The sequence below is a fragment of the Phacochoerus africanus genome, chromosome 1 (assembly GCF_016906955.1).
Source record: "Phacochoerus africanus isolate WHEZ1 chromosome 1, ROS_Pafr_v1, whole genome shotgun sequence".
Lineage (NCBI taxonomy): Eukaryota > Metazoa > Chordata > Mammalia > Artiodactyla > Suidae > Phacochoerus > Phacochoerus africanus.
Window position 1 is genome coordinate 5,668,152 of NC_062544.1, and position 24,960 is coordinate 5,693,111.

Consider the following 24,960-nt stretch of genomic DNA (forward strand, 5'->3'; position numbering starts at 1 on the left):
TTATTATTATTATTATTTGGTCTTTTGTCTTTTTAAGGCTGCACCTGCGTGCGGCATGTGGAGGTTCCCAGGCTAGGGGTCGAATCAGAGCTGTAGCCACCAAGCTGCGTCTGTGACCTACACCACAGCTTATGGCAACGCCAGATCCTTAACCCGCTGAACAAGGCCAGGGATCAAACCCACGTCCTCATGGGTACTAGTCAGGTTTGTTAACCACTGAGCCATGATGGGAACTCCAATGATAAATATTTTAAAAGGTCAAACATGAAAGTGAGCATTCACGAATATGGACAATTTCGGGTAGCTCCACACAGAAGCGGAACTGCCTGAATTACACTTTGGGGGACCTGAATGACAGTGACTTGGAGAATGTCCCAGGTACTGAGGTCTGGTCAGGTCTGGTTTCCCTCCTGTCCTGTGAGCCACAAAGATTAGCCCTTCCGAGTCTCTCAGAGGGTGCAGTTTACCTAACGCACACGTCAAAGTGGCTTATTTTCACCGAGGTAGAAAACCGAGATAATTCAAATACATTTGCAATATTTGAATGAATATGATAGCTGTTCCCCACTCGAAAGGAACATGAAATTAAACACTATTAAGAGCAGTATCACCCATGTTGTTGTAAATCAATGAATTCTTCCAACTTCTCATCTATGCTTTGTTTAATGTTAACATTTTTTCTCATTAAATATAGTTGGTTGACATTTCATGGAAATCCAAAGAGTGCTTTTGACATCTATTCATTTTTTTTTTCCTTTTTATGGTTGTATCTATGGAGGTACCCAGGCTAGGGGTAGAATCGGAGATGCAGTTTCCGGCCAGAGCCACAGCCACAGCCACGCCAATCTGAGCTGCATCTGCGACCGACTCCATAGCTCACGGCAATGCCAGACCCTTAACCCATTGAGCGAGGCCAGAGATCAAGCCTACATCCTCACAGGGACAACACGGGGTCCCCAACCCACTGAGCCACATCGGGAACTCCTGACACCCATTACATTTCCATGACCAAAGGTTCAGATGTATGTTTTGAGGTTAGGATAAATTTTAATTCACAAGTATTCTTTTTGGGTAGGAATGTTAGGCTAGAGTTGGCTGAAGTACATGAGATGCGTTTTACAGTCTGATCAGCCCCTTCAGCCCTGCCTATGTTCGGGGTACGTGTGTACATAGCTCACCATTCTAAGGCGTGGCGTGTTCTGAGAAGCAGGCCAGTCAGAACCCCAGGGATCCTTGGCTCGCCCCATCCTGCCATGCTCCTCATCCTGGGGCTGACAAGAGTTCATCAGCCCCAGTCTGTCAACCCTTGAGGGCATCCTGGAGGCGTCACCGAAATTCTGTGAGATAGCTATCTTATCCTTGGTCTGCAGATGAGGTGGTTTGGCTAAGAAGATTTAACTGCTCCATAAACGCACACAACTTTATTTTTCTTTTACATGAATATCTTGGTTATTCGCAGGCCTTTGTGTGTCTTTGTAAACTTTGGAATCAGCTTTTTGAGTTTAAAACATCTTTATGAGATTACTGCTTTTTCTTTTTGCAGTCGTTCCTGAGGCATGTGGAAGTTCCTGGGCTAGGGGTCAAATTGGAGCTGCAGCTGCAGGCCTGTGCCGCAGCCACAGCAGTACCAGATCCAAGCACATCTGCTACCTAGACCTCGGATTAGAGCATCTCTGGATCTTTAACCCACTGAGCATGGCGGGGGATCAAACCTGCATCCTCAAGGACACCATGTCAGGTTCTTAACCTGCTGAGCCACAACGGGAACTCCCTGATGAGGTTTTGTTTTGTTTTGTTTTGTTTTGTTTTTACAGGAGCTTTTGCTGTTTTGTTTTTATTTATTTATTTTTTTTCCCCACTGTACAGCAAGGGGGTCAGGTTATCCTTACATGTATACATTACAATTACATTTTCCCCCCAGCCTTTCTTCTGTTGCAACATGAGTATCTAGACAAAGTTCTCAATGCTATTCAGCAGGATCTCCTTGTAAATCTGTTCTAAGTTGTGTGTGATAAGCCCAAGCTCCCGATCCCTCCCACTCCCTCCCCCTCCCATCAGGCAGCCACAAGTCTCTTCTCCAAGTTCATGATTTTCTTTTCTAAGGAGATGTTCATTTGTGCTGGATATTAGATTCCAGTTATAAGTGATATCATATGGTATTTGTCTTTGTCTTTCTGGCTCATTTCACTCAGTATGAGGTTCTCTAGCTCCATCCATGTTGCTGCAAATGGCATTATGTCATTCTTTTTTATGGCTGAGTAGTATTCCATTGTGTATATATACCACTTCTTCTGAATCCAATCATCTGTCGATGGACATTTGGGTTGTTTCCATGTCTTGGCTATTGTGAATAGTGCTGCAATGAACATGCGGGTGCACGTGTCTCTTTTAAGTAGAGTTTTGTCCGGATAGATGCCCAAGAGTGGGATTGCGGGGTCATATGGAAGTTCTATGTTGTTTTGTTTTTTTAACTGGACTTGCCTGGAACCGATTTGGGAAGTACTGAATTCTCTCCCATATTGTCACTTGTTGTCACGAGGTGGTGCTCTTCTCCTTTTGATGACATCTTCTGCGATATCAGTAAAGTTTTGTGATTTTTTTCACACACAGTTTTCCATATCTTTTGTAAATTTTATTCTCGGGAACACCAAATAGTCTGTGATTCCTAAACGACTTTTTAAAAACTTTAAATCACTGAATTTCTAGAATTTGAAAAAAATCTAGTTTGGAAATGGGATTTCGATAATATTAATCATAAAAGGTAGTAGACTTGTCAAATAATAGTAAATAACTTACTAAACCACACAATACTAATAGTATTGTAGAGTTCATTCTGACTGAGTTAAAAAATTAAACTCCTGGCTTTATTCCGATTTTGCCGCTTTTCCATAACATCTTTCTGTTCCAGAACCCCAGCCGGGACCCACATTGCATTTAGTCTGCCATCTCCTTGGGCTCCTCCAGTCTGTGACAGTGTTTCAGGCTTTCATTGTTTTGCCCAACCCTGAAGTTTTGCAAAGCACCTGTCAGGTGTTCTGTCAAGAGGGCCCTGGATTTGGGTGGCTGAGAGTCACTCGTCGTGGTTACACTGAGGTCCTGGTTTCTTGAGAACACACCAGAAGCGAGATGCTGCCTTCTCTCCTTGAGAATATGGCATAACACGATCAGTCACTGGTAAGGCTAACCTTGTCCATTGGTTAAGGTGGAACCAGCTAGGTTTCTCCACTGGGAAATATCTATTTTTCCTTTTCTTTTTTTTTCTTTTTTTTTTTTTGTCTCTTTTCTCTTTTGGGGGCCACACCCATGGCATATGGAGGTTCCCAGGCTAGGGGGTCTAATCTAATCAGAGCTACAGCTGCCGGCCTACACCACAGCCACAGCAACGCAAGACCTGAGGCACATCTGCAACCTACACCACAGCTCATGGCAATGCTGGATCCTTAACCCACTGAGCGAAGCTACGGATTGAACCCGCAACCTCATGGCTCCTAGTCGGATTCGTTTCTGCTGCGCCATGATGGGAACTCCTATTTTCCTTTTCATATTCTATTCGTTGGAAATGAGTCACTAAGTCCAGCCCGTATTAAAGGGGCAGGAAATTAAGCCTGACCTCCTGGAGCAGTATTTATTTTTTTTAATGCTTTCGTAAAGAAATTTGTCCTTTTTCCCAAGTTATGTATTTTAATTTATCATTTGCTCCTATCAGTATGGCCTCACAGGTAGTTATTTAAATACTATGGCTTATTATCTATATTTTGCTTAAATTGTACATCTTTGGCTTCCGCGAGGTCTTTCAGTTTAACTCTTGTGTCCCTTTGATGTGTCCCTTTGTTTTATTTTCGATGTTTGTCCTTATTTTCTAGACTCCAAGAAGCTTTAAGATGATCTTGTATTCTCCCTGCTCCAGGGTTACGATCAAACATTTTCCCAAAGAGTACTTGTTCCTTCTCTTACAGAACCCCTGACAGCCGGTGATCTCTTATCCATCTCTGTAATTTTGTCTTTTCCAGACAGTGATATGACTAGATTACAAGCACGTCACTTTGGGATAGGTCTTCATTCATTTAGCAAAAGGTCTTTGAGATTCATCCATGTGGCCATACGACCAGATATCTGGTTCTCTTTATTGCCACCTAGCATTTCATTGTATGCATCGGCCACTGCTCATTCATTCACCTGTTGAAGGAAATCTGCATGAATATAAGTTTTCATTTTATTTGAACAAATATGTGGAAGTGAGATTTCTGGGTCTTATGCTAAGTTTTTCTTTTATTTTCCTTTGCTTTTTAAAAAACTTCTTTTGTTCTTTTCCTTTAAAAAAAAAAGTCTAAGAAACTGCCAAACACTCTTCCAAAGTGGCTGTTTCATTTTGCTTTCCACCAGCGACGGAACTGCGATGGACTTGAGAGCGTGTGCATTTATTTGGGGTGAGGGTAGGAGTTGCACACTGCCAGAGCTTCGCCACCGTCCCATCTCCAGTCTCCGCAGCCCTTCGTGTTGCAGTATTTAAACAGGAGAGTCCAAGTGGACAGCGATGGCAAACACAAAGGGATAGAACTTGAATTCCTTCAATTCTGTTCTTCTCTTTGACCACTTGAACTTTTCCTTTCATGCTGACATTTTTTAGTATTTTATACCTTTTTTAAAACTAAAATACAGCTGATTTATAGTGCTGTGCCAATTCCAACGTATAGCAAAGTGACCCAGTCATACATATATATACATTCCCTTTCTTATATCATCTTCCATCATAATATGGAAGAGACTGGATATAGTTCCCTGTAGGACCTCATTGCTTATCCGTTCTAAATGGAATAGTTTGCATCTACTAACCCCGAACTCCCCGTCCATGCCACTCCCTCCTCCCTTCCCCTTCACAACCACAAGTCTGTTCTCTATGTCCTTGAGTTTGCTTCTCTTCTGTAGATAGGTTCATTTGTGCCACATTTTAGATTCCACATAGAAGTGATATCGTACGGTATTTGTCTTCCTCTTTCTGACTTACTTTGTTTAGTATAAGAATGTCTATTCGCATCCACTTTGATGAAAATAGCAGTATTTTTTTCTTTTTTTTTTATGGCTGAGTAGTTTTCCATCATAGATATGTACCATATCCTTTTAATCCAGTCAACTGTCCATGGACGTTTAGGTTGTTTTCATGTCGTGCAATGAACATAGTGGTGTATGTAACTTTTTGAATGAAAGTTTTGTCCCAGGAGTGGGACTGCTTGATCATGTGGTAATTCTGTATTTAGTTTTCTGAAGAACCTCCATACTGTTTTCCATAGTGGTTGTAAGAATTTACATTCTCACCAACAGTGTAGGAAGGTCCCCCCCCCCCTTTTCTTAACAGGTAGATGTCGTGTTAGTACCATACAAAACCACCACAAATTTAGGCACTTTATCAAAGAAAAATGTGTAGAAATGAAGAAGGGGGTCGAGTCTTCTGCTACACCCTGCGAAGACTCTGCTGATGCCTGACTGACACCCATGAAAATCATCACATGAAATGGAACACTCGGCTCTCAACCCCAGCATTACTCTTTCCTGAATAAAAGTTCTGAGTTGACAGAACCCCTGGACTTACAGACCCCGTAACACCTGATAGATACCAAGGGTTCTCTCTAACTGATAAGAGGGATTCCAGTCCAAGAAACTCAAAGTGAACGCGGAGGATTTCCAAATCGCATTATTTGCCGTCCTCGGCACCTGCTGCATAGATCTGGGATTCAAGCATCCTGGCGTCCTGATTGTCTGTTTAGTTACTGGAGCTCCTGCCGTGCTCCCAGGGTGTCGTTTTCATTTCACGGTAATGAGGGTGATATCTGCAGCACGGAGCTGATGCAATCACGTCTAGAGTCTTCGGTTTGTCTGATAAGAACCTGGTGTCCTTTCAGCTAACAGAAGTAAACAGCACAGACACAGCAGGGGGCGGGATCAGAGCAGGTATGGCCAGTGGGGTGATGGCACCACCCAGCCAGCGTCTCCCCTACATTTAAGGAAAAAGCAACATCTCCGGTTTCCATCTAAGTGATCTGAGAGTAAATGTGCATTTGTCAGGGTCCCATGTTAATTACAAAGCCAATGTTTTCTTGAAGCCTTTTAGACAGGAATTCTCATACGGACCACCAACTGGTCATGTGGCAGAGCTTTTCCAGCAGAAACTACAAGTCCATCAGTGTGTGGTGCCCTGTGGCCGCCCTGTCCCTGTGCCCGCTCCTGTGCAGAGCCTGAGGCAGCGGCCCCGCTACAGCTCTTGTCTTTGACTCCCAGCTCGGTTGCCATCCTTCTTCTTTTTGCCCTTCTCTTGCTTGGTTTTATTTTGCTCTTTGCTTCCGCCTGCTTTCCCGGGGTATACCTGTCCCTCCAGTGTGACATTGGCACACCTGTCTCGACTGACCAAAACGTCCTTGATCTCCCAGGCGTAGCTCCCGTCACGCAGCATGAAGATGGCCCGGTCCGATCCCACGATGAACCTTCGGACGTCGTAGTTGGCGTTGAAAAGACTGCCCTGCCAGAGGCTTGTGGTGTCCTCCGTCTCCTTCTCAGCGGGGTTTCTGGGTACAGTGACAAACATCATCAGCGTCTTGCCTTTCTTTGTCATTTTCAGTTTGCCCTCGGGCTTGCCCGGGTCTGTCTGTGAGACGTCCACGGGCAGCAGCACGAGAAGCAGCAGATCAGAGACACAGAGAAGGACCACGGAGGCGCGCGCCCAGCCGGAGGCCGCCGTCTTCCAGGAAGGTTCCCTTTTCTCTGCACCCTCTCCGGCATTGGTTATTTGTAGACTTGCTAATGATGGCCATTCTGACCGGTGTAAGGTGGTACCTCATTGCAGTTTTGCTTCGCATTTCTCTAATAATTAGTGACGTTGAGCATTTTTTCATGTACCTGCTTGCCATGTGTATGTCTTCTTTGGAGATACAATTTGTATGTCTATTTACTTTTTTCTGCCTGTTTTTTTATTGAGTTGGTTGGGTTTTTTCTTGTCAAGTTGAATGAGTAGTTTTTATATTTTGGAGGTTAAGCCCTTGTCAGTCGCATCATTGGCAACTATTTTCTCCCGTTCCATAGATTGTCTTTTCATTTTTTTTTTTTTATGATTTCTTTTGCTATGCAAAAGCTTGTAAGTTTGATTAGGCCCAATTTGTTTTATTTTGTTTTTATTTCTATTGCCTTGGGAGACTCAACCTAAGAAAACATTGGTATAATTTATGCCAGAGAACATGTTGCCTGTGTCCTCTTCTAGGAGGCTCATGGTGTCAATGTTTTGTATTTAAGTCTTTAAGCCATTTTGAGTTTATTTTTGTTCATAGTGTGGGGTGTGTTCTAGTTGCATTGCTATACATGCAGCTGTCCAACTTTCCCAGGATCACTTGCCCAAGATACCATCTTGTTCCCATTTTATATTCTTGTCTCCTTTGTCAAAGATTTATTGACCATGGATGTCTGGGTTTATTTCTGGGCTCTCTACTCTGTTCCATTGCTATGTATGTCTATTTTTGTCTTGGTGGCTTTTTATCACTGGAAAACCACTATTTGCTTCCTTCAGACTCACTATATATAGGTGAGAAATGCTTTGTAATACAGGTTTAGCTGTGAAGAGACTTTCTCTGATGATATGATGTGCTCATTATGAAGCTCTGGGTGGATTGCAGACAGATGCTAAGATGTCTACCTCACCAATGAAATGTGCTGCCCTCTGAACATTAACTTGGACACGACAGGTGTTTCTCAGATTTTGTTCTCTATGTGATTTTTTTTTTCTTGAGCAATCTTTTTTTTTTCTGGTGCCAAATTTTAAGCCAAGTAAATCAGATACAAAAATATTTAAAACCTTCCAGAATCAACCCTAAAAAGGATAGCTTGAAACTTAAGCTTTGAGGTGGTTCCTTGAAGATCAGCACACAGAAATTGTGGAGAAAACCATTAACGAGGCAACCATAAAACATAAGTAAATGGACATTTATACAGAAAAATAAAAGAGGCAAATTTAAGGCAGAATGTGGGGGGAAAGGACGACAGAGGCTGGCTTTGTGGTGCTGAAAGAAACCACGGGGCATGTGCAAGAATTTGATTAATTTCAGCAAGAATTGGACACTTCTTCTAAAGCAATGGAGTAAACGTTCTCCATGTTTAACGTTCAGCCCTTTTCTCAGATTCTTCTGGAGGGTTTCACGTAACACAATAGAAATGTGTGGTGAAGATTTCTTAGGGGAAACTCTTCAACTGCAGAGACATTTGAAAATCGTGAGAGGCGTCCTCATTGTGGCTCAGCAGGTGAAGAACCCGATTAGTATCCATGAGGATGCAGGTTAGATCCCTGTCCTCACTCAGTGGGCTGATGATCCGGCGGTGTTGGGGTGAGCTGTGGCGCAGGCAGGTCGCAAATGAGCCTCAGATACTGCGTTGCTGTGGCTGTGGCTCTGGCCAGCAGCTGCAGCTCTGATTCGACCCCTAGCCTAGGAACTTCCATATGCTGCAGGTGTAGCCATTAAAAAAAAAAGTCCTGGAGTTCCCGTCGTGGCGCAGTGGTTAACGAATCCGACTAGGAACCATGAGGTTGCGGGTTCGGTCCCTGCCCTTGCTCAGTGGGTTAACGATCCGGCGTTGCCGTGAGCTGTGGTGTAGGTTGCAGATGCGGCTCGGATCCCGCGTTGCTGTTGCTCTGGCGTAGGCCAGTGGCTGCAGCTCCGATTGGACCCCTAGCCTGGGAACCTCCATATGCCGCGGGAGCGGCCCAAGAAATAGCAACAACAGCAACAACAACAACAACAACAAAAGACAAAAAAAAAAAAAAAAAGTCCTGAATGGTATTATTTCAATTTCTAGAATTTATTGTGAAATGTGATTTTTATGAATCTCTGACAAACTTGTCCTTGTCTCTAAGACTTTAGCTGCAATTCACATATCTGTTCCTTTATGTGAAAAAAAACTTTCAAACTTGAAATTTGAAAAGTCTTTTTTGATTAATTATGGCTAAAAGGACATTGCGAACTTGTTATATGTCCACTGACCATGAATATACAAAAAACATTAATTTTGACAAACATGCAAATCGAAAAAGACACTGTACTGTAATTTAAGGCCTTGGACCCACACGTACGTATAAGTTTCCCCTCTTTTTTTAAAAAAAAATGCATTAGTGCAATTAAAAAGAAGCACTCCATGGCTATTTCTATTTTATTATAATGTTTAATTTTTATTGGGCAAGAAAATGACTATATTTATCAATGTTGGCAACTGGGAAGAAAGTTTAAGTGGACAGGAATTTTGATGATGGGCATTAGATGAATTAACAGATTCAAAGTAAGGATCCAGGATGTGCTGTATTTATTACCATGACTTCTTCTCTTGCTTCTGTCACTCATGCTCCCATCACTTCTCCAGTGGGTCCTGGATCAGCAGCGTTTTGTGGCCGGGTGTGCTCTGAGTTTCGGAGGTGTGTTGGATGTACAGTGAAGTCACTTTGGTATTCTTGTTTCCCCAGAGGTGCCGTCCCACCGCAGGGTTCCAGGACCCACAGCTGTCTCCATGGCCTGTGATTCAATCGCAGTTAACTCACCACCTCTCGGCAGCTTCAATTCACATTGCAAAGGTTAACAGGGAAAGGAACAGGTTCGAGAAGGTCTGAGTCATATTTCTATTTCTCCAGAAGGACAGCTGTAGCAAAAGAGCATGACTCCATTGTGTCTAAGAGTGGTGAAATGCAGCCTTTATTTCAGAACATGTCTGTGGGTTACTAAGATTTTTTTTCTTCGTTATTTTCGAGGGGAAGTGAAAAAGTTGTATTTTCGTTGTAAGAAGTTTGTTGGTAAAACATGTGAATTATTGTCACCAGATCTACTGCAGCGAGGGGACTTAGCCACAGGCACAGATTGCTTTCTCATTCACACCCTATTTAATAGCAGTTACAGGTGAATAAGCTCAAGTGGCAGCAGGTTGTCACTTATCTGCCTTTTCACTTAATTCTCAATCAAAAGTGACAAATGGGGTAGGTTTCATCTGGAGCAGGACTCAAAACACTTGAGGATGGGTGGGTGAGACTTGCTCTGGTAAGATCTGGGAACATACTGCTATGTTCCCAAATGAAGCAGCCCTGTGGGGGTCTCTCTCTCTCTTTCTTTCTCTTTTTCTTTCTTTTCTTTTCTTTGCTATTTTAGGGCCCCATGTGCAGCATATGGAATTTCCCAGGCTAGGGGTCAAATTGGAGCAGCAGTTGATGGCCTGTGCCACAGCCAGAGCAATGCCAGATCCTTAATCCACTGAGCAAGGCCAGGGATTGAACCTGAATCCTCATGGATACTAGTCAGGTTCATTACCACTGAGCCACAGTGGGAACTCCTAGGGGTCTCTTAAGGATGCACTTGAATAACTTTAGCCCCAGCACTTGCAGCAATTTGGTGGGACGTCTTTGGATGTGAAACCTAAAAGATCCAGGGAAAGGGAGACACACTGTGCCCATGTCTCCTTAGTCTATGAGATCTGCTATTCCTCCTGCTGATAAATGGAGTAGTACCCAAAATTCAAAATAGTCCCCCACCGAGCAGTAAATGCCCTGGTTCTCTTAGAAGAACTCGAACGTGCCCATGTAGGGCCCATCCCTCCTTCCAAGGTGCTGAAGCTGACCAAGTCACCAGCTATTAGAACCCTGGGCCTCTCAGTTTTCCTTATATGATGGAGCAAGTGGGTGAGCCTTGACCCTAACTAAATTCAGCAGTTTAGCCAGTTTCTGGAATAGTTGGTCAAAGATGGTTCTCAGAAGGAAGGGATTTTTCTGGAGTTGATCTGTCTTTGGGATTTAGCAGATAGGGTTTAGCAAGAGGGGGTGGGAAGGGAGAGCTGTGGGGTAAGATATTAAGGTGAATAAAATAAAAACAGCCACCAGATCATGTTTATGGGGCGTCTCTGAGATGAGCCCTGGCCCTTACACTCCAGAACCAGAGCAGTATAGAGGCTTCTGCTGATGACGACAACAGGTTGTGTCTGGAGCTGGAGGAGGTGAGGGTGGGATCCTGACAGTTTCCGGCATGGACCCTAATCTAATGATCTCACTTCATGGGCTCCTGCCCAGCTTCAGGGAGGAATCCTCCCACTCTCCATGCTGGGGCTCTGGGAAAGACTGGGCTCTGTGACTTTTCCAGTCACTCAACATCACTTCCCTGGGGATGCTGGATGGTCAGCTGGAGAAATTCAGGCAGAGACAGCCTAGGAGGAGCAGAACAGCTGGAGGAGCAGGGATATTACTGGGAGCCTCAGCTGCAAAGCTGGGGGCTGTGTTTTCAGTGTAATGTACATTATTCATCTATCTAGTCATCATCCATCATCCATCCACCCAACCACTTGCCTATCCATTCATCCATCCATCTGCCCATTCATCCATCCACCCATCCAGCCATCCACCAATCCACGAATCATCCATCTATCCATCCACCCATCCATCCACTCATCCACTCATCGATCCATCCATCCATCATCCATTCACTCATCCATCCATCCATCATCCATTCACTCATCCACCCATTATCAATCCACCCATCATCCACTCATCCATCCATCCATCCATCCAACAAATGCTCATTGAACAACTGCTACAAACCGACCTTTTGCTGGGTGCTTCTCAAAGAGTGCACAATTTTGTGTGGGAGACATCTGTATAAATTGATAAATAGCTAAATAAAATGGATGAATAACTAGATGCATCACATTGCAGTATGCTACTAATTTCTACAAGTATTGACAATGTATACCCCTGCCTTTCTGGTTGGTCACCTCTACCGCCAGGCCTACCTCTCAAGCCTCACTCTGTACCCTAGCAGTGCAAAGTTGCTTGCACCGACTGAAAAAGATGCCACATTTTCAAGCTTCTGTGCCTTTAAGAATACTGTACTCAGTGTTTGGGATGGCTCCCCATCCCCCATCCCTCTGTCAATTTGGCCAACTCCTGTCTGTCCCTCAATACAGCTCAAGGGCAGCCCACTCGGTGTAACCACCACGATTGCAGCCGAATGGGTCCTTGGCGGATGTAGCCACGGGATCTTGTCACCAGCTCTATCTGGTGATGGCACCGGGGTTGACGTTATTCACAGGGTGCCTCCGCCCTGACCTCTGGGTTCCTTTCTGACCTGGACCATATCACGGTGTCTGTGATTCCTCTGTGAATAGCGCAGAGTGGGCGATCCAAAAACATTGAGTGAATGACCTGAGGGTGTGCCCTGGCAACAGGTGGGATCAAGTGACCAACTCTTTATTTCTTCATGTCTTCCACTCGTGGTGACTCATAGGTGCTTCTAGTGTGCGCCAGGCTTGCGCGGGGAGCTGAGGGCACTGCCGGTCACAGCCGTCCACACCCCCCGAGAGCATCCACTCTGACAAAACCAAAGGCAGGAAGCACAACTGGAGCCCAGCTCCAGGATGGCCATGAGACATCGGCTTCACTTTAAGGTCCTTTGGCTGTGGGACAAGCAGGGGGAAGCCATGAAGGGGACAGAGCTGCACCAAGGGCCAGGCAGGAGGAAGGCAGAGCGCCTCCAGGGTTGTGCCAGCAGACAACGCCCGGTCCAGGAAGGCAGAGGCTCCTGTCACTGTTGTCATTATCCTTCTGGGGTCTGAAATCTCACTGGACTGAAAGGCCGGCCGCCAGACAAATGGCAATAAGTGCCGAGAGGGGGAGGAAGAAACAAGCGGCAGGAGCTCAGAGCAGAGCAGCTCTGCAAACGGAGCAGCTGGAACATCGACAGGGCATTTGAACTCCTTCGGGTTCCTTTATCCTGGAAGCAGAGGTTTCGTTCCCTTGGCTCGGAGAGTTTAGTCCCCAGGGCAGTGCGGTTGAAAAGGGTAGTGGGGGAGATTAGTGCTGACTTTGAACCCCACACGTGGGAGGGATTTAAGAACTGGATTCTGTTACAAAGGCCACATCCATCTCCAGAGCTCCCCCAGACGGCTCCTATGTCAAGTGGCCCCATTCTCTCCACATCCCAGGGAGGATGGTCCATGTGGGGGAATTGATGGTGAAACTGCAAGGACTGATGGATGAGGGTTCGTGCCAAGTTTGAGCACCTACAGAGTGGTTTAAGTCTTCACTGAACGATGGATTGGGATAAACACTTCTGAAATGCCACGGGGCCAGCCTAAGTGCTGGCTTCCCGGTATCAGATCTTTGTGGGCTTCCTGACTGTAGAATGCCTGTGAGCGTGTCCCCTTCGGCTTTTATCTGCAGAGACATCATAGGATATAAAAGCCAGCGGGTCCCCATCACAGGGCTGGTCCCAAGCTGGACACTTGTGCCACCTTGGCAAGGCTTGAAGTCCCTCTGAGACCCTGACTCTCTTCTGCACGTGCCAGCTCCAGGACACCTGAGATTTCCCTCCTCTAATAAGGGTTATGGTTTTTCTGCTGCTTTGTGTATGGGTTGTCCAGCTTGAACGGATATTCTAGACGGGGGGTGGGGGGGAACCTACCGGCTAATGTTCTATTGGGAAAGATATGTGAAACTGGTTTTTAAAAATTAATTAATTAGTTTTATTAACGTATAGTTGATTTACCGTATTTCTTCACTTGCTGTTGTACAGCAAAGCGACCCAATCACACACAGTTCTCTGTGCTGTGCAGTAGGGCCCCATGGCCCATCCATTCCAGATACAACCATTGGCATCCAAAATTGTTTTTGAAAATTATAAAGCTCTAGGCAAATATCGCATTCTATGGCTGGTATCGCAACTTTTATTAAATAGTTGATCGATCCTCTCTTATCATCTTACATACTTGATTGGACAATATTATGTCTTCTGGACATTGTAAAGGGAAAATATTGAATTCCGCAAGGAAACAACAGAAATTTATCATCTCCCGATTTTAAAAGTCCGAGATTGAAGGGTGGCAGGAGTGGTTTCCTCTGAGGTCGCCCTCCGTGGCTGTAGGCGCCGTCTTCCCCCGTGTTCTCGCAGGATCTTCCCTCTGTGTGTGTATGTGTCCCGATCTCCTCATCTTATAAGGACACCATACAGGACTAGGGACCCCCCCCCCCCCATGACTTCATCTTAACGTAATTCCCTCTTTCAAGGCCCATCACCGAGTATCCCTATCCAAACATTCTGGGTTGCTGAGAGTTGACTCAAAAATATAAATTTGAGGAAAACACAACTCAGCCTGGAATGGTTATTGAATCATAACACTTTTATTTAAGAAAAAATTAGGAGTTCTCATGGTGGTTTAGCAAGTTAAGCACCTCATGGTCTCTGTTATGATGTGGGTTTTCATCCCCGGCCTCACTCAGTGGGTTAAGGATCCGGCGTTACTGCAGGCTGCGGTGTAGGCCGTAGCTGTGGCTTGGATCTGGTGTTGCTGTGGCTGTGGTGTAGGCCTCAGATGAAGCTCTTTCTCCCATGTGTAAAAGTCTTTTCTTTTTTAGAGCAGTTCTAGGTTTATGACAACATAGAAAGGAAGTACAGAGAGTGCCCGTGTACTCCCTGCCCTGACACATGCATAACTTCCCCCAGTATCTGCATCACTTGCTGGAGTGATGTGTTTTTTTGCCAAGCATGAACCTTCACTGACACATCAGTATGACCCAAAGGGCATAGTTTACGTTGGGATGCACTCTCGGTGTTGGAAATTTTATGGGTTTCGATGAATGTATAAGGACATGTATCCATCATGATAATATCATGGAGTATTTTCACTGGCCTAAAAAATCTACCGTTCTGCCTGTTACCTCCCTTTCCCCCAACCCCTGCAAACAGTGATCGTTTTACCATCTCTTTAGACCCTATGCCTTTCCCAGAATGTCTATGGTTGGGATCATACCGTACAGCCTTTGCAGACTGGCTTCTTTCACTTGGTGGCATGCACTTAAGTTGCCTCCATGTGTTCTCATAGCTTGATAGCTCGTTTCTTTTTAACACTGAGTAATATTCCGTTGTCCAGAGTTACCACAGTGTATCCGTTCACCAACTAAAGGACATTCTGATTGTTTCCAAGTTTTGGAAATTATGAATAAAGCTGCTGTAAACATTGATATGCAGGGTTTTGTGTCAATATAAATTTAAAAACCCTTTGGGTAAATACTTAGAAGCAGGACTTTTGGATTATATGGCGAGAGTATCGTTTAGTTTGGTAAGACACTGCCGGACGGTTCCGAAAGTGGCTGTACCATTTTGCATTCCCAGCAGCAATGAATGAGAGTTCCTTTTGCTCCATATGCTCAACAGCATTTGGTGTTGTCAGTGTTTGGATTTTGGCCCTTCTAACGGGCATGTAGTGGTAGCTCATTGCTGTTCCCTGCTGACACATGATAGAGAGCATCATTTCATATGCTTATTTGACCCCTGGACCTTCTTTGGTGCGGTGTCTGTTAAGATCTTTAGCCTATTATTTAATCATGTTGTTTGTTCTCTTATTGTTGAGTTTTAAAAGTTCTTTGCATATTTTGAGTAACAGATCTTTATCAGATATGTCTTTTGGAAATACTCTCTCCCAGACTGTGGCTTTTTTTACTTCTCTTGATACTGTCTTCTTCAGAGCAGATGTTTTTAATTTCCATGAGGTCCCAGTAATGAATGATTTTTTTTCCCCCATGGGTCATGTCTGTGGTGTTGCAACTAAAAAGTCATTGCCAGGAGTTCCTGTCGTGGCACAGTGGTTAACGAATCCGACTAGGAACCATGAGGTTGTGGGTTCCATCCCTGGCCTTGCTCAGTGGGTTAAGGATCTGGCGTTGCCGTGAGCTGTGGTGTAGGTTGCAGACGTGGCTTGGATCCCGAGTTGCTGTGGCTCTGGTGTAGGTGGGCGGCTACAGCTCTGATACGACCCCTAGCCTGGGAAGCTCCATATGCTGCGGGAGCGGCCCAAGAAATGGCAAAAAGACTAAATAAATAAATAAATAAAAAGTCATTGCCATACCCAAGGTCATCTAGGTTTCTCCTACATTTTCTTCTAGGAGTTTGATAGCTTTGTGTTTGATCATTTAAGTGAAAAATCCATTTTGAGAATATTTTTATGAAGAATGTAAGGTCTATATCCAGATTCACTTTCTCATTGGGCTTTTAATTTGCATTTGTCTAATGACTAGTCATGGTCTACTGATTTCCAGGTGCATCTGGAGAGCTCATGGATTGATCTCCCCTCTGCAGGGAACGCAGCAGCACTGGCCCTGATAAAACAAGAAAGCTGAGGCAGGAACACTGCAGACCACGGGCAAGCCCTGATCAGGGTTCCACACCTGGAAATATGCATTTGAACCAGAAATTCAGCACAAGTTTGGGGGGTTGGCTTGAGGCTGGTGCCATGGCTTCAGCCCAGGGGGCAGCACTGAGTAACTTCCTCCCCTGCTCCAAAAAAACCTGTGTAAACAAACAAACAAAACATAAAAAGCCCAAAGGTAGAAAACATTAGCACCTGCGATTTTTATAGAACACCCTTCTAGAACTCTACGTCATGTAAAAATAAAGACAGTTACTTCTGTTTAAAGAGTAGCTCCAAAGTCCTCATCCTTCCACGATTGCTCTTCCTGAAGCATCGGTGGCAAGATTCAATATGCAGAAGAGGCAGGAGGTCCGGGTTTGCGCAACCATCTGCTTACTTCCTGACAGCGTCTGATTAGCTCTCCTCCTCGCTCTTATAAACTATTTCTTCTTCTGGTGGCCAAGAAGAACAGACTGAGGCCCTTCCTCACACCTCCCCAACACCTTGAATGGTAATTACACATAAGCCAGTATTAAATAACTGACACCCAGATGGCACCTAGACTTAAATTTCCCAGGAGTGAAATGGGATTGAAGCCTTTATGTACCTTTTCTTTGCAGATCCTTGGCACTCGCTGTCTCTGGGGTGACTCCATTATAACGGGGCATGAGGTCTGCCTAGATCCTTTAAACTTTCTATAATCCTGGAGGACAAAGCACATTCTCAGGTTCAAATCCACTACAAATTTGGGTTTTTCAGTCTGTGCCATCCAAATGCCACTAAAGTATTCGCCTACGTCATAAACATGACTGGGTAGAAGGGGCTGACGGTGAGCAACAGATAATTCCCTAGCTGGCCCTCCCGAGTCTGGATATAGGGGTCCCGCAAGGGCCTTGAACACCTGGAGGACACAGGGCAAACTCATTTAGGTCCTGACATGGTGCTTCTGTGTGCCTGAGCCCGCCTTACCAATTGGCGTCACAGCTCAGAAGCACGCCTTAGGGTGATGCTGATTGAACTTTCAAGAACTTTAATTACTCTGTAATCATCAAGGATGATGTCTTAGCTGTTTACACTGCTCACGTTAAGCTCAACAGAGAGGTAAGGGAGAGAGTAGATGGATCTCGTTTTAGGACTGCTTAGTAAAAACAAGCAATTATCCAACACCGGTGCTTCAGGATGCTTAGGGAGACAGTATATAGACTTCTTGTTTGTTGAGAAATCAATTAGACTTGGCACAGAAAATCAGCCGCCTAACCAACTGTGGCATTTCCATGCCAACCTACTGACCAATAACAGCACAATAGCAATATTTAAAGCAAAGAGCCACCCTGAGCACACTGAAAGACGCTATAATGGGTATTACTTTCCTCTTGGGCAGAAAACCACAGGCCTATTGGAACGTTTCAACTTGGAGAGCTATTTTTAGTTGCATGAGACACAAAGACTGTACCTCATCCTAAAGATGTCAGCTGGCCCCAGCCTTCCCCAGGCACCTGCAGGCATGATTCATTTGACTAATGACAAAGTATCTGCATGTGGAGAGAGTCCTACATCTTCCATACACGATGGTATCCGTGCAACAGAAGAATGTCTGTGGGACCTGGCAGGGGTGGGGGGTGAGGAGTCCAAATGGCTAAAGTATGGCAAAAAGGCAGCACGTGTGAAATCCTCTCTGGCCTGTCTTGGGGGCACTTCAGGGTTAGAGTAAAAGCTTCTGGCGGTTGCAGGTGCAAGGGCTCCTGGAGGCTTCATCCAAAGTCCCACGTTTGGGAGTGGTCCAGCCCTGGAGGCTTCAGACACAGGCCAAACATTTATGGATTCCTTTGACTTTGTTAAACCCGTGACTATCAGAGAAATGAAAAACTGAGGTGGATGTCAGGGAGCGGGTGACACTTGTGGAATGTTCTAGTAACGCCCTCCTGGATCCTCCAGCTCCTGGTGCCGAAGAGGAGTCGGCATCGGGAATCACGGGTCTGTTTGGAGTCTCAGCGCAAGAAAGCGCATGTTGGTTATGGGTCCAGAGCACAAAGGGAGAGCATCCACCTTCGAGAGCGAATGTGCCTCTCCGGGCCCTGGGTCCCCACAACGAAGTATCCAGGAGCATCGGAAGGGCACAGCTTAGAGGCCGAGGCTCAGGGTTTAGAACAGATGAGAAATGCTTAATCTGTGCTGCGGCTCGCGGGGGAGACAGAGGAGAGTCCTCGGGAGCGGGAGCCTGGGGCGTTAAGGTGCTAACACTCTGGGGCCTGGGTGCAGGGGACAGACCTGCAGGCTCTCCCTGGGGGCGTCGCCCCTCCTCCACCATGTGCCCAGCAGGCACCGGCTCCCAGAGGGGCTGCCCTTCTCCGTGGGTGACCTCCTCCTGCCAGGCCGGGACGCCACCTGCTGGTCCCACCCCTCGTGGATGCCCCCCTCCCCCGCCAGGCCTCCCCACATTCCTGGCTCTGCAACTGGGGACTGTTCAGGAAAGGAAGGGAGGGCACAGGGGAAAGAAGAGAAAGCGGAGACGTTAAGAGGCACTGACATTGCTCTGATCCCGTGGTCCACGCGCTCACAGTCCATCCTCAGGCTACACCTACCGCCCACGGAACCAGCGGCCGCCCCGGCTCGATGCCATCACCTTTCTCAGCACCACGTGACTAACCACGTGACTAATCTCAGCTGGACAAGTGTGACTGCATAGAGGCCATCAAGATAGGGTTCCGTGGTCACAGCTGTAGCTAGGTGAGCAAAAAAGGCAGGTGGACGCTGGGGGCTGTTGGCAGAGCTCAGTGGTGGTGGTGCAGGTGACAGGATGGGGGAAAAAGTTAAGGCCTGCCTTCTTAACTTTGCTTGTGAAGCCATGGCAGAGGCCTTGGGTACATAGATTCTTTTTTTTTTTTTTTTCGGTCTTTTTGCCTTTTCTAGGGCCGCACCTGAGTCATATGGAGGTTCCCAGGCTAGGGGTCCAATCGGAGCTTCAGCCACCGGCCTACGCCAAAGCCACAGCAAGGCAGGATCCGAGCCGTGTCTACGACCTACACCACAGCTCACAGCAACGCCAGACCCTTAACCCACTGAGCAAGGCCAGGGATCGAACCCTCAACCTCATGGTTCCTAGTCAGATTCGTTAACCAGTGAGCCACGACGGGAACTCCGGGTACATAGATTCTAAAGGAACAAGGGACATGCCAGAAAGGAAGACCTGCCCAGTGGTGGGCGGTTGTTCAACGTCCAGCTTTGGGTGAGCTGCAAGCGTGGTGCCTTCTGCGTGGGCAGACGGGCTGTGCGTGGAGCTCTGCCGAGAGCATCAAGACCCGAGGAAAAGGGTGTCACTTTAGACACTTTCCTCTAGATGGCGCCTTGAGACAACGTTTGCATTGTTTTCAACTTTTTGTTTTCAAATGTTTTTTCAAGCTCAGTACCTGTCCTTTGCACCTTATAAGATAACAAAGTGGTGTGTTTTGTTATTCCCCCCATCCCCCCGCCCGTCCCCCGCACCCTTCCCCCGAAATGGGCTATTAAGCCACTGGTTTTTTAAATGAAACATTTTAAAACTTTCTAGTCCCCAGGAAGGAGGGGCCAAGGGACCTTAACTTTGGACCCAACTGGCCTGTGTAACCTTGAGAAAGGTGCTCGCACCCTCCGAGCCTCCATTTCTCCTTCTATAAACAGAAGCTAATGATGCCTTTGGGGGTGATTTGATTCCCCCATTCTAGCCACTGTCATTTCCTTGTGTAATTGGTCCTCTGATGAAATCTGGATCCAGTAGTTTTGTAAAATCTGCTGTCCTCCAGAGCGGCTGTAGGACTTTGCTTCCCCCATGCGAGGAGTGAGAGTTCCTGTTGCTCCACGTTCCTGCTAGTAATTGGTATTGTCAGTTTTTTGGAGTTTAGCCATCCGGTGTGTCGTGGTAAGTAGTTGTTGTTATTGCTTTAAATTACTGCTTAATAGAAGAACAATTGGTTTCAAACCATTTGGGATATAACCTAAGCGTGTTAAGCTCCCGTGGATTCTGTTTTCCCACCACGGAACAGCTGTCGCTCAGGGGTCTAAGCCTCCCCTCTGCACCCCTCATTAAGCCCCACGTGGGTGGGCGTTGGCTGTGGTACCACTGCTTCTACTGGAACCTTCTCCATTCAGCAGCTCTTCTTAGGCTGGGATGGTTGGGATTCCTGCCGAAACCTCCTGGGGACGCTTGTCACACTTAAAATTTCGGTGTGACTTTTTCATTCATTTTCTTTTTTACAAGAAACACAATTAGAGATGAATACTTTTAAGCTGCACCGAGAAATTTAATCCCACTAAAGGGACTGGACGTCAAGTGACATTAATCACAGTGTAATGTCTAAGGTTATTTCTGGAGACAGTTGGGGTTTGGCTGGTGTCCATTAGGAAACTGGCTTTAGTCTCACATTTAAATTCTTTGGACGTGATTCCCAGTGTCCAGTGTTTTCTCCGGACTAGACTAGTCACTGTCTACTAGCCCCCCTACAGTGCCACAGAATCCTTGCAGGAGGCCTCCCCAAAATAGTGCTGGTTGATGGTGTTGATGACACTGAGGGCTGTGTCACTCAAAAGACATGGACTCCGTGGACTCTGGGGGTGCAGGATCAGGCTCTGCTACCTAAAGACCCAGTGTCCCCCAGATTCGGGCCTTTCCTTACCTGGTTGTCTGACTCCCTTTAGGCTTATTTCTGTGCTGCCGCCCCTGGAAAGTAATGGGAGGGAGGATCTGAACCTTCCTTTTCCTTCGGGAACATTTCCATAAGCCTGTATTTTATCACTAGAATTGGCATTAACACTAGGGAAAAAGAGGGCTCCCTGGGTGTGTGGAGGGTGGGCAGAGAAGCTAAGGGAACTGGGAGCAGTAAAGGGTGAGCGTGAGGGTGTCCCTACCATGGAGAAGCCTCTGTCCCCAGGAAGGGTCAGCCTACAGGGTAACAGGTAAGAGCTACCAGGGGCAGTTGCAATGAAACTCAACTGCATCTGCCTCAACCAGGTGTCTGGCCCCACTGACTCACCAGTGATGCCAAAGAGGAAGGAAGCGAATGTGGGAGGTGACCTTGAAAAAAAGGGGACCTGGCCACTCCCAGCCAAGCATTATGGACTGTCCCCAGACCTATGATGGGCAGGCACAGTCCCCTGGGTCTGACCCCTGGATACTCCGGGATCGACTGCCCAGAGTGCAGGCGAAGGTGCCCCGTTTCCTTATTTATCTGCAAAAGGGTGAAATTCACAGGAATCAAAGCCTGTGTGGAGAGTGTTCCCACTGGGGTCTTTGGTTGAATTAGTGGTCAGATGCCTTCAAAGCCTCAGCAGGGGAACCCCAGGTCCCCAGAGGCTCTGGAAGGGGCATGTTAGAGTGCAGGGCAGATCAAAGGAGGTTTGGTTTAAAAATGTATCAAGTCTGCCCTCAGCTCATCACTTTGGGCAAACACTTCCTTAATGCACAGTGGAGGGGCAGCCTCCTTAGTGTTTGAATTTGCAAATATCCTGATGCTTCTTTATGACATTTTCCTCGATTTTCGAACAAATCACAAAGGTTTCCCTGACCCTGTCAAACCACTTTCAGCATTGACTTTGCCCTGTGGTCCTCAACTTTCTTTAGCCTCAGGGTATCTCCGTTGGGTTTTTGTTTTTGTTTTTGTTTTCATGTGTGCATTTTTGAAGCATCTCCATTGTTTGTATCTGAATTCAACATTCCTCTGTCAAAAGATGGCTCCCAGGTACATGACAACAGGTAACAGCTACCATGGGCAGTTGCAATGAAACTCAACTGCGTCTGCCTCAAAGCAGCTGTTCCGCATGTGAAGGGTTTGTGATCAGTTACCACAGCTCCAGGAATAAATTTCTATGTAGGCAGTGTTCAAATGATGCTCCTAAATCAATTCGTATGGAAATTCTTTGCTATTCTTTTCTTCTTCTTCTTCTTCTTCTTTTTTTTTTTGCTGCTGCACCGGCAGCATAGGGAAGTTCCTTGGCCAGGGATTGAATCCAAGCCACAGCTGCTGCCTACACTGCAGCTGTAGCAATGCTACATCCTTATTCCACTGTGCTGGGCCAGGGATTGAACCCTTACCTCCACATCGACTAGAGCCCATGCAGTCAGATTCTTAACCCACTGTGCCACATTGGGAACTCCTGGAATTCTTTTTTAAGGTGATTGCATTGGTCGTGTCCAGTGCATCCATCCATCCATTCATGGTGTATTTTTGACACAAGATAGATGGCTATATTAATTAATATTTGACTATCCGCCAGTGGATTATCTATGGAAGAAGCTGGAAAGCCATTCCGACTCCCTTGCTTTTCTTATCAGTGGTTGTGAAATGAGAGAACATATAGTAATATTTACTTGGACCCAAGAAATGCAGAAAGTAACATCAAACACTGCACGATGCGTTGCTATGTAGGATAAGATATTTGCAGGCTGGGCACTAATTTGGAATTTATTTCTACTGTCTTCCCCTATTGAGATCACTGATAATAATTTATTTATAATTGATTTAAGGATGTTTCCTAACTTAATAAATTCTGAACCAAGGCACTCAGGTTATTTGTTTTGAAATTACAAAATCAAAGAAAATATATTGCGCTAATCTTTGCTCCTTTTCTCCTTTGGATATTGAAAAACAATGAAGGAGATACATCATTCTTGCCTGATTGCCTCTGCCATGCTGATGTGTCAGCAGTGATTTTTTTTTAAATGACTGTATTCCAGGCTCTTTTTGAAGTGAACTTATATTAAAGATGAAATATACATTTCCTTTAGCAGAAAGGTGTGTTTCAACCTTAATGTAGTTTATTATAAAAAAAAATTGGTATCAGAAGCATCAGGAATGGAGACCTGGTCTCTTGAGAATACAGTTCCCAAAGCGAAGTGACTTAGCACCTCATAAAAACCTCATTCAGAGCCTGACACCCATGGTACAGTTTGTAGCAAAAGTCACCTCATAGATAGTTTTTTCTAAAGATCATATTAGCTCTGCCACTGAAAAAAAAAAAAATCAAGCTTATTACCCATGATAAAAGCTGAGAGCGGATCTAATTCAGAGAAGCCTGTATTATTGTGTTGGCAAGATAAAGCTGGCCAGTCAAGAAAACTTTCAGACCAGAAAGGAGAAAGCTTGAGTAAAATTTGCTACACAGCGCAAGGGGTGGACCACCAGCCTAGAGGATCTCTTAAACTCCAGTCAGGCAAAAGGCTGGAGTCCACCTCTAATTTAATGAGACAGTAGAGGCAATTTAATCCTCAATTAAATGAAAAATTTAAATGGCTCAATGTTAGAGACTCCCAAGCTTGAAGGGAGATCTGAAAATCCAGACTATTCTTATGTCAGGTTAGAGTCCTTCTCTTAAGTGTAGATAGGTTAATTTCTGCTTTTCTTTTCCTTTTTGCTTTTTAGGGCCGTACTCTCGGTGTATGGAAGCTCCCAGGCTAGGGGTAGAATTGGAGGTATAGCTGCCAGGCCTGCATCACAGCCACAGCAACATAGGATCCAAGCCTCGTCTGCAGCCTGGTTAAGGCAACACTGGATCCTTAACCCAGTGAGCGAGGCCAGGGGTCGAACCTGTGTCCCCGTGGATCCTTGTTGGGTTCGTCACCACTGAGTCACAACAGGAACTCCTAGTTTAATTTCTTATAAAAAGTGGCCAGTGCCTTGGTCTAGATGATGATTGATCATTTCATTTGGATGCTGCTGGTTCTAATTAGAAGCAAAGGATTGGTTGGGTACACGTGAGATAACATTGCCCTTATGGTTCCTTTTGAACTCAGGGACAGAAAACCATGAAGACAAACCATCGTCTCTCCCCACTAGGAATGTGGAACCAGAAGGGGTACGATGGCTTCTTCAGAATTTAGGTTAGCTCACACTCAGCCTTCCAGAATCTGACACCCCTCTAACTTTTACATCTTCCAAAACAAACAGATAAGCTTCCGCACCACGTGGTGCTTGTTCTGTAGTAGGAAGGTCAACGTGATGCACATAGAAATTAGAAGCGTTATTACTCTTCCTCTTCAGGTGAATCCACAGACGTGGGAAATGAGAGGCAGGCTGGTAAAAGCTGCCACAGAGACGGCAACTGCAGCAATGAGAACCACCTGGAACAATGCCTGCTCTTTTTTTTTTTTTAAAGTTGGTTTCAGGTTGCTTCGCAAGCTTGCAAAGGTGTCATCCTTAGCTTTGGCTAAAGCAGTTAATTTTTTTTTTTTCCTGAATGGGTTGCTTTTCCCCTATACCATGATTGTTGACCAGCATCTGACTTGAACTGCCACACTTTGAAGGAAAATACAGTATAAATCTCCAGTTGGAGCATCTAGATTCAGTAGTGAAATTCTGCATCATTGGTAGAGAAAGTGCATAAGCTTGGCCCAATGAGGAAGTCTCATAGAATAGGTGACAATAACTCCGTGTTTTACCATCTTCGGTGACGGTGGAAGCCATGAGTTGTTCTAAGGTTCATTCTGTGCTGAATCCCGAGGTCTGTTTGGTGATACAAAATAAACCTATTTGGAATTGTTTTACTCTGTCATTGGATGTTTTCTAGAGCTGACTTCAAGCCTTGGTAAACAGAGCAGGAAGTCCGAGACCTTCCTCTTCTCAAGGGTTTTGCACTTAACAAATGCAGCCTATGTTCATTCTAATGGGGCTTTTGTAGAAGGAAATGGTACTGCTTCTCCCCATCACCCCAAAGGGAGAATGGGATTTTGGTTGTCCTGTTGGAATGCTCCTGCTTTGCTGGGAATTTCTTCACAGGGCCATTGGACACACTGTTCGGTGTCTTAGTTCTTGC

At 45.7% G+C, this 24,960-nt stretch overlaps 1 protein-coding gene across 1 annotated transcript; it reads right to left on the reverse strand.

Annotated features, from left to right (window-relative positions):
• Window positions 1-6,247: 6,247 nt before the first annotated feature.
• Window positions 6,248-16,834, reverse strand: LOC125137933 (LRP chaperone MESD-like). Its single transcript, XM_047799096.1, has 4 exons — window positions 16,787-16,834; window positions 12,304-12,450; window positions 11,978-12,052; window positions 6,248-6,730 (listed from the first exon to the last, which is right to left on the reverse strand). The coding sequence occupies exons 1-4, from the start codon at window positions 16,832-16,834 to the stop codon at window positions 6,248-6,250; spliced, it is 753 nt and encodes a 250-aa protein (XP_047655052.1).
• Between the last annotated feature and the right edge of the window lie 8,126 nt (window positions 16,835-24,960).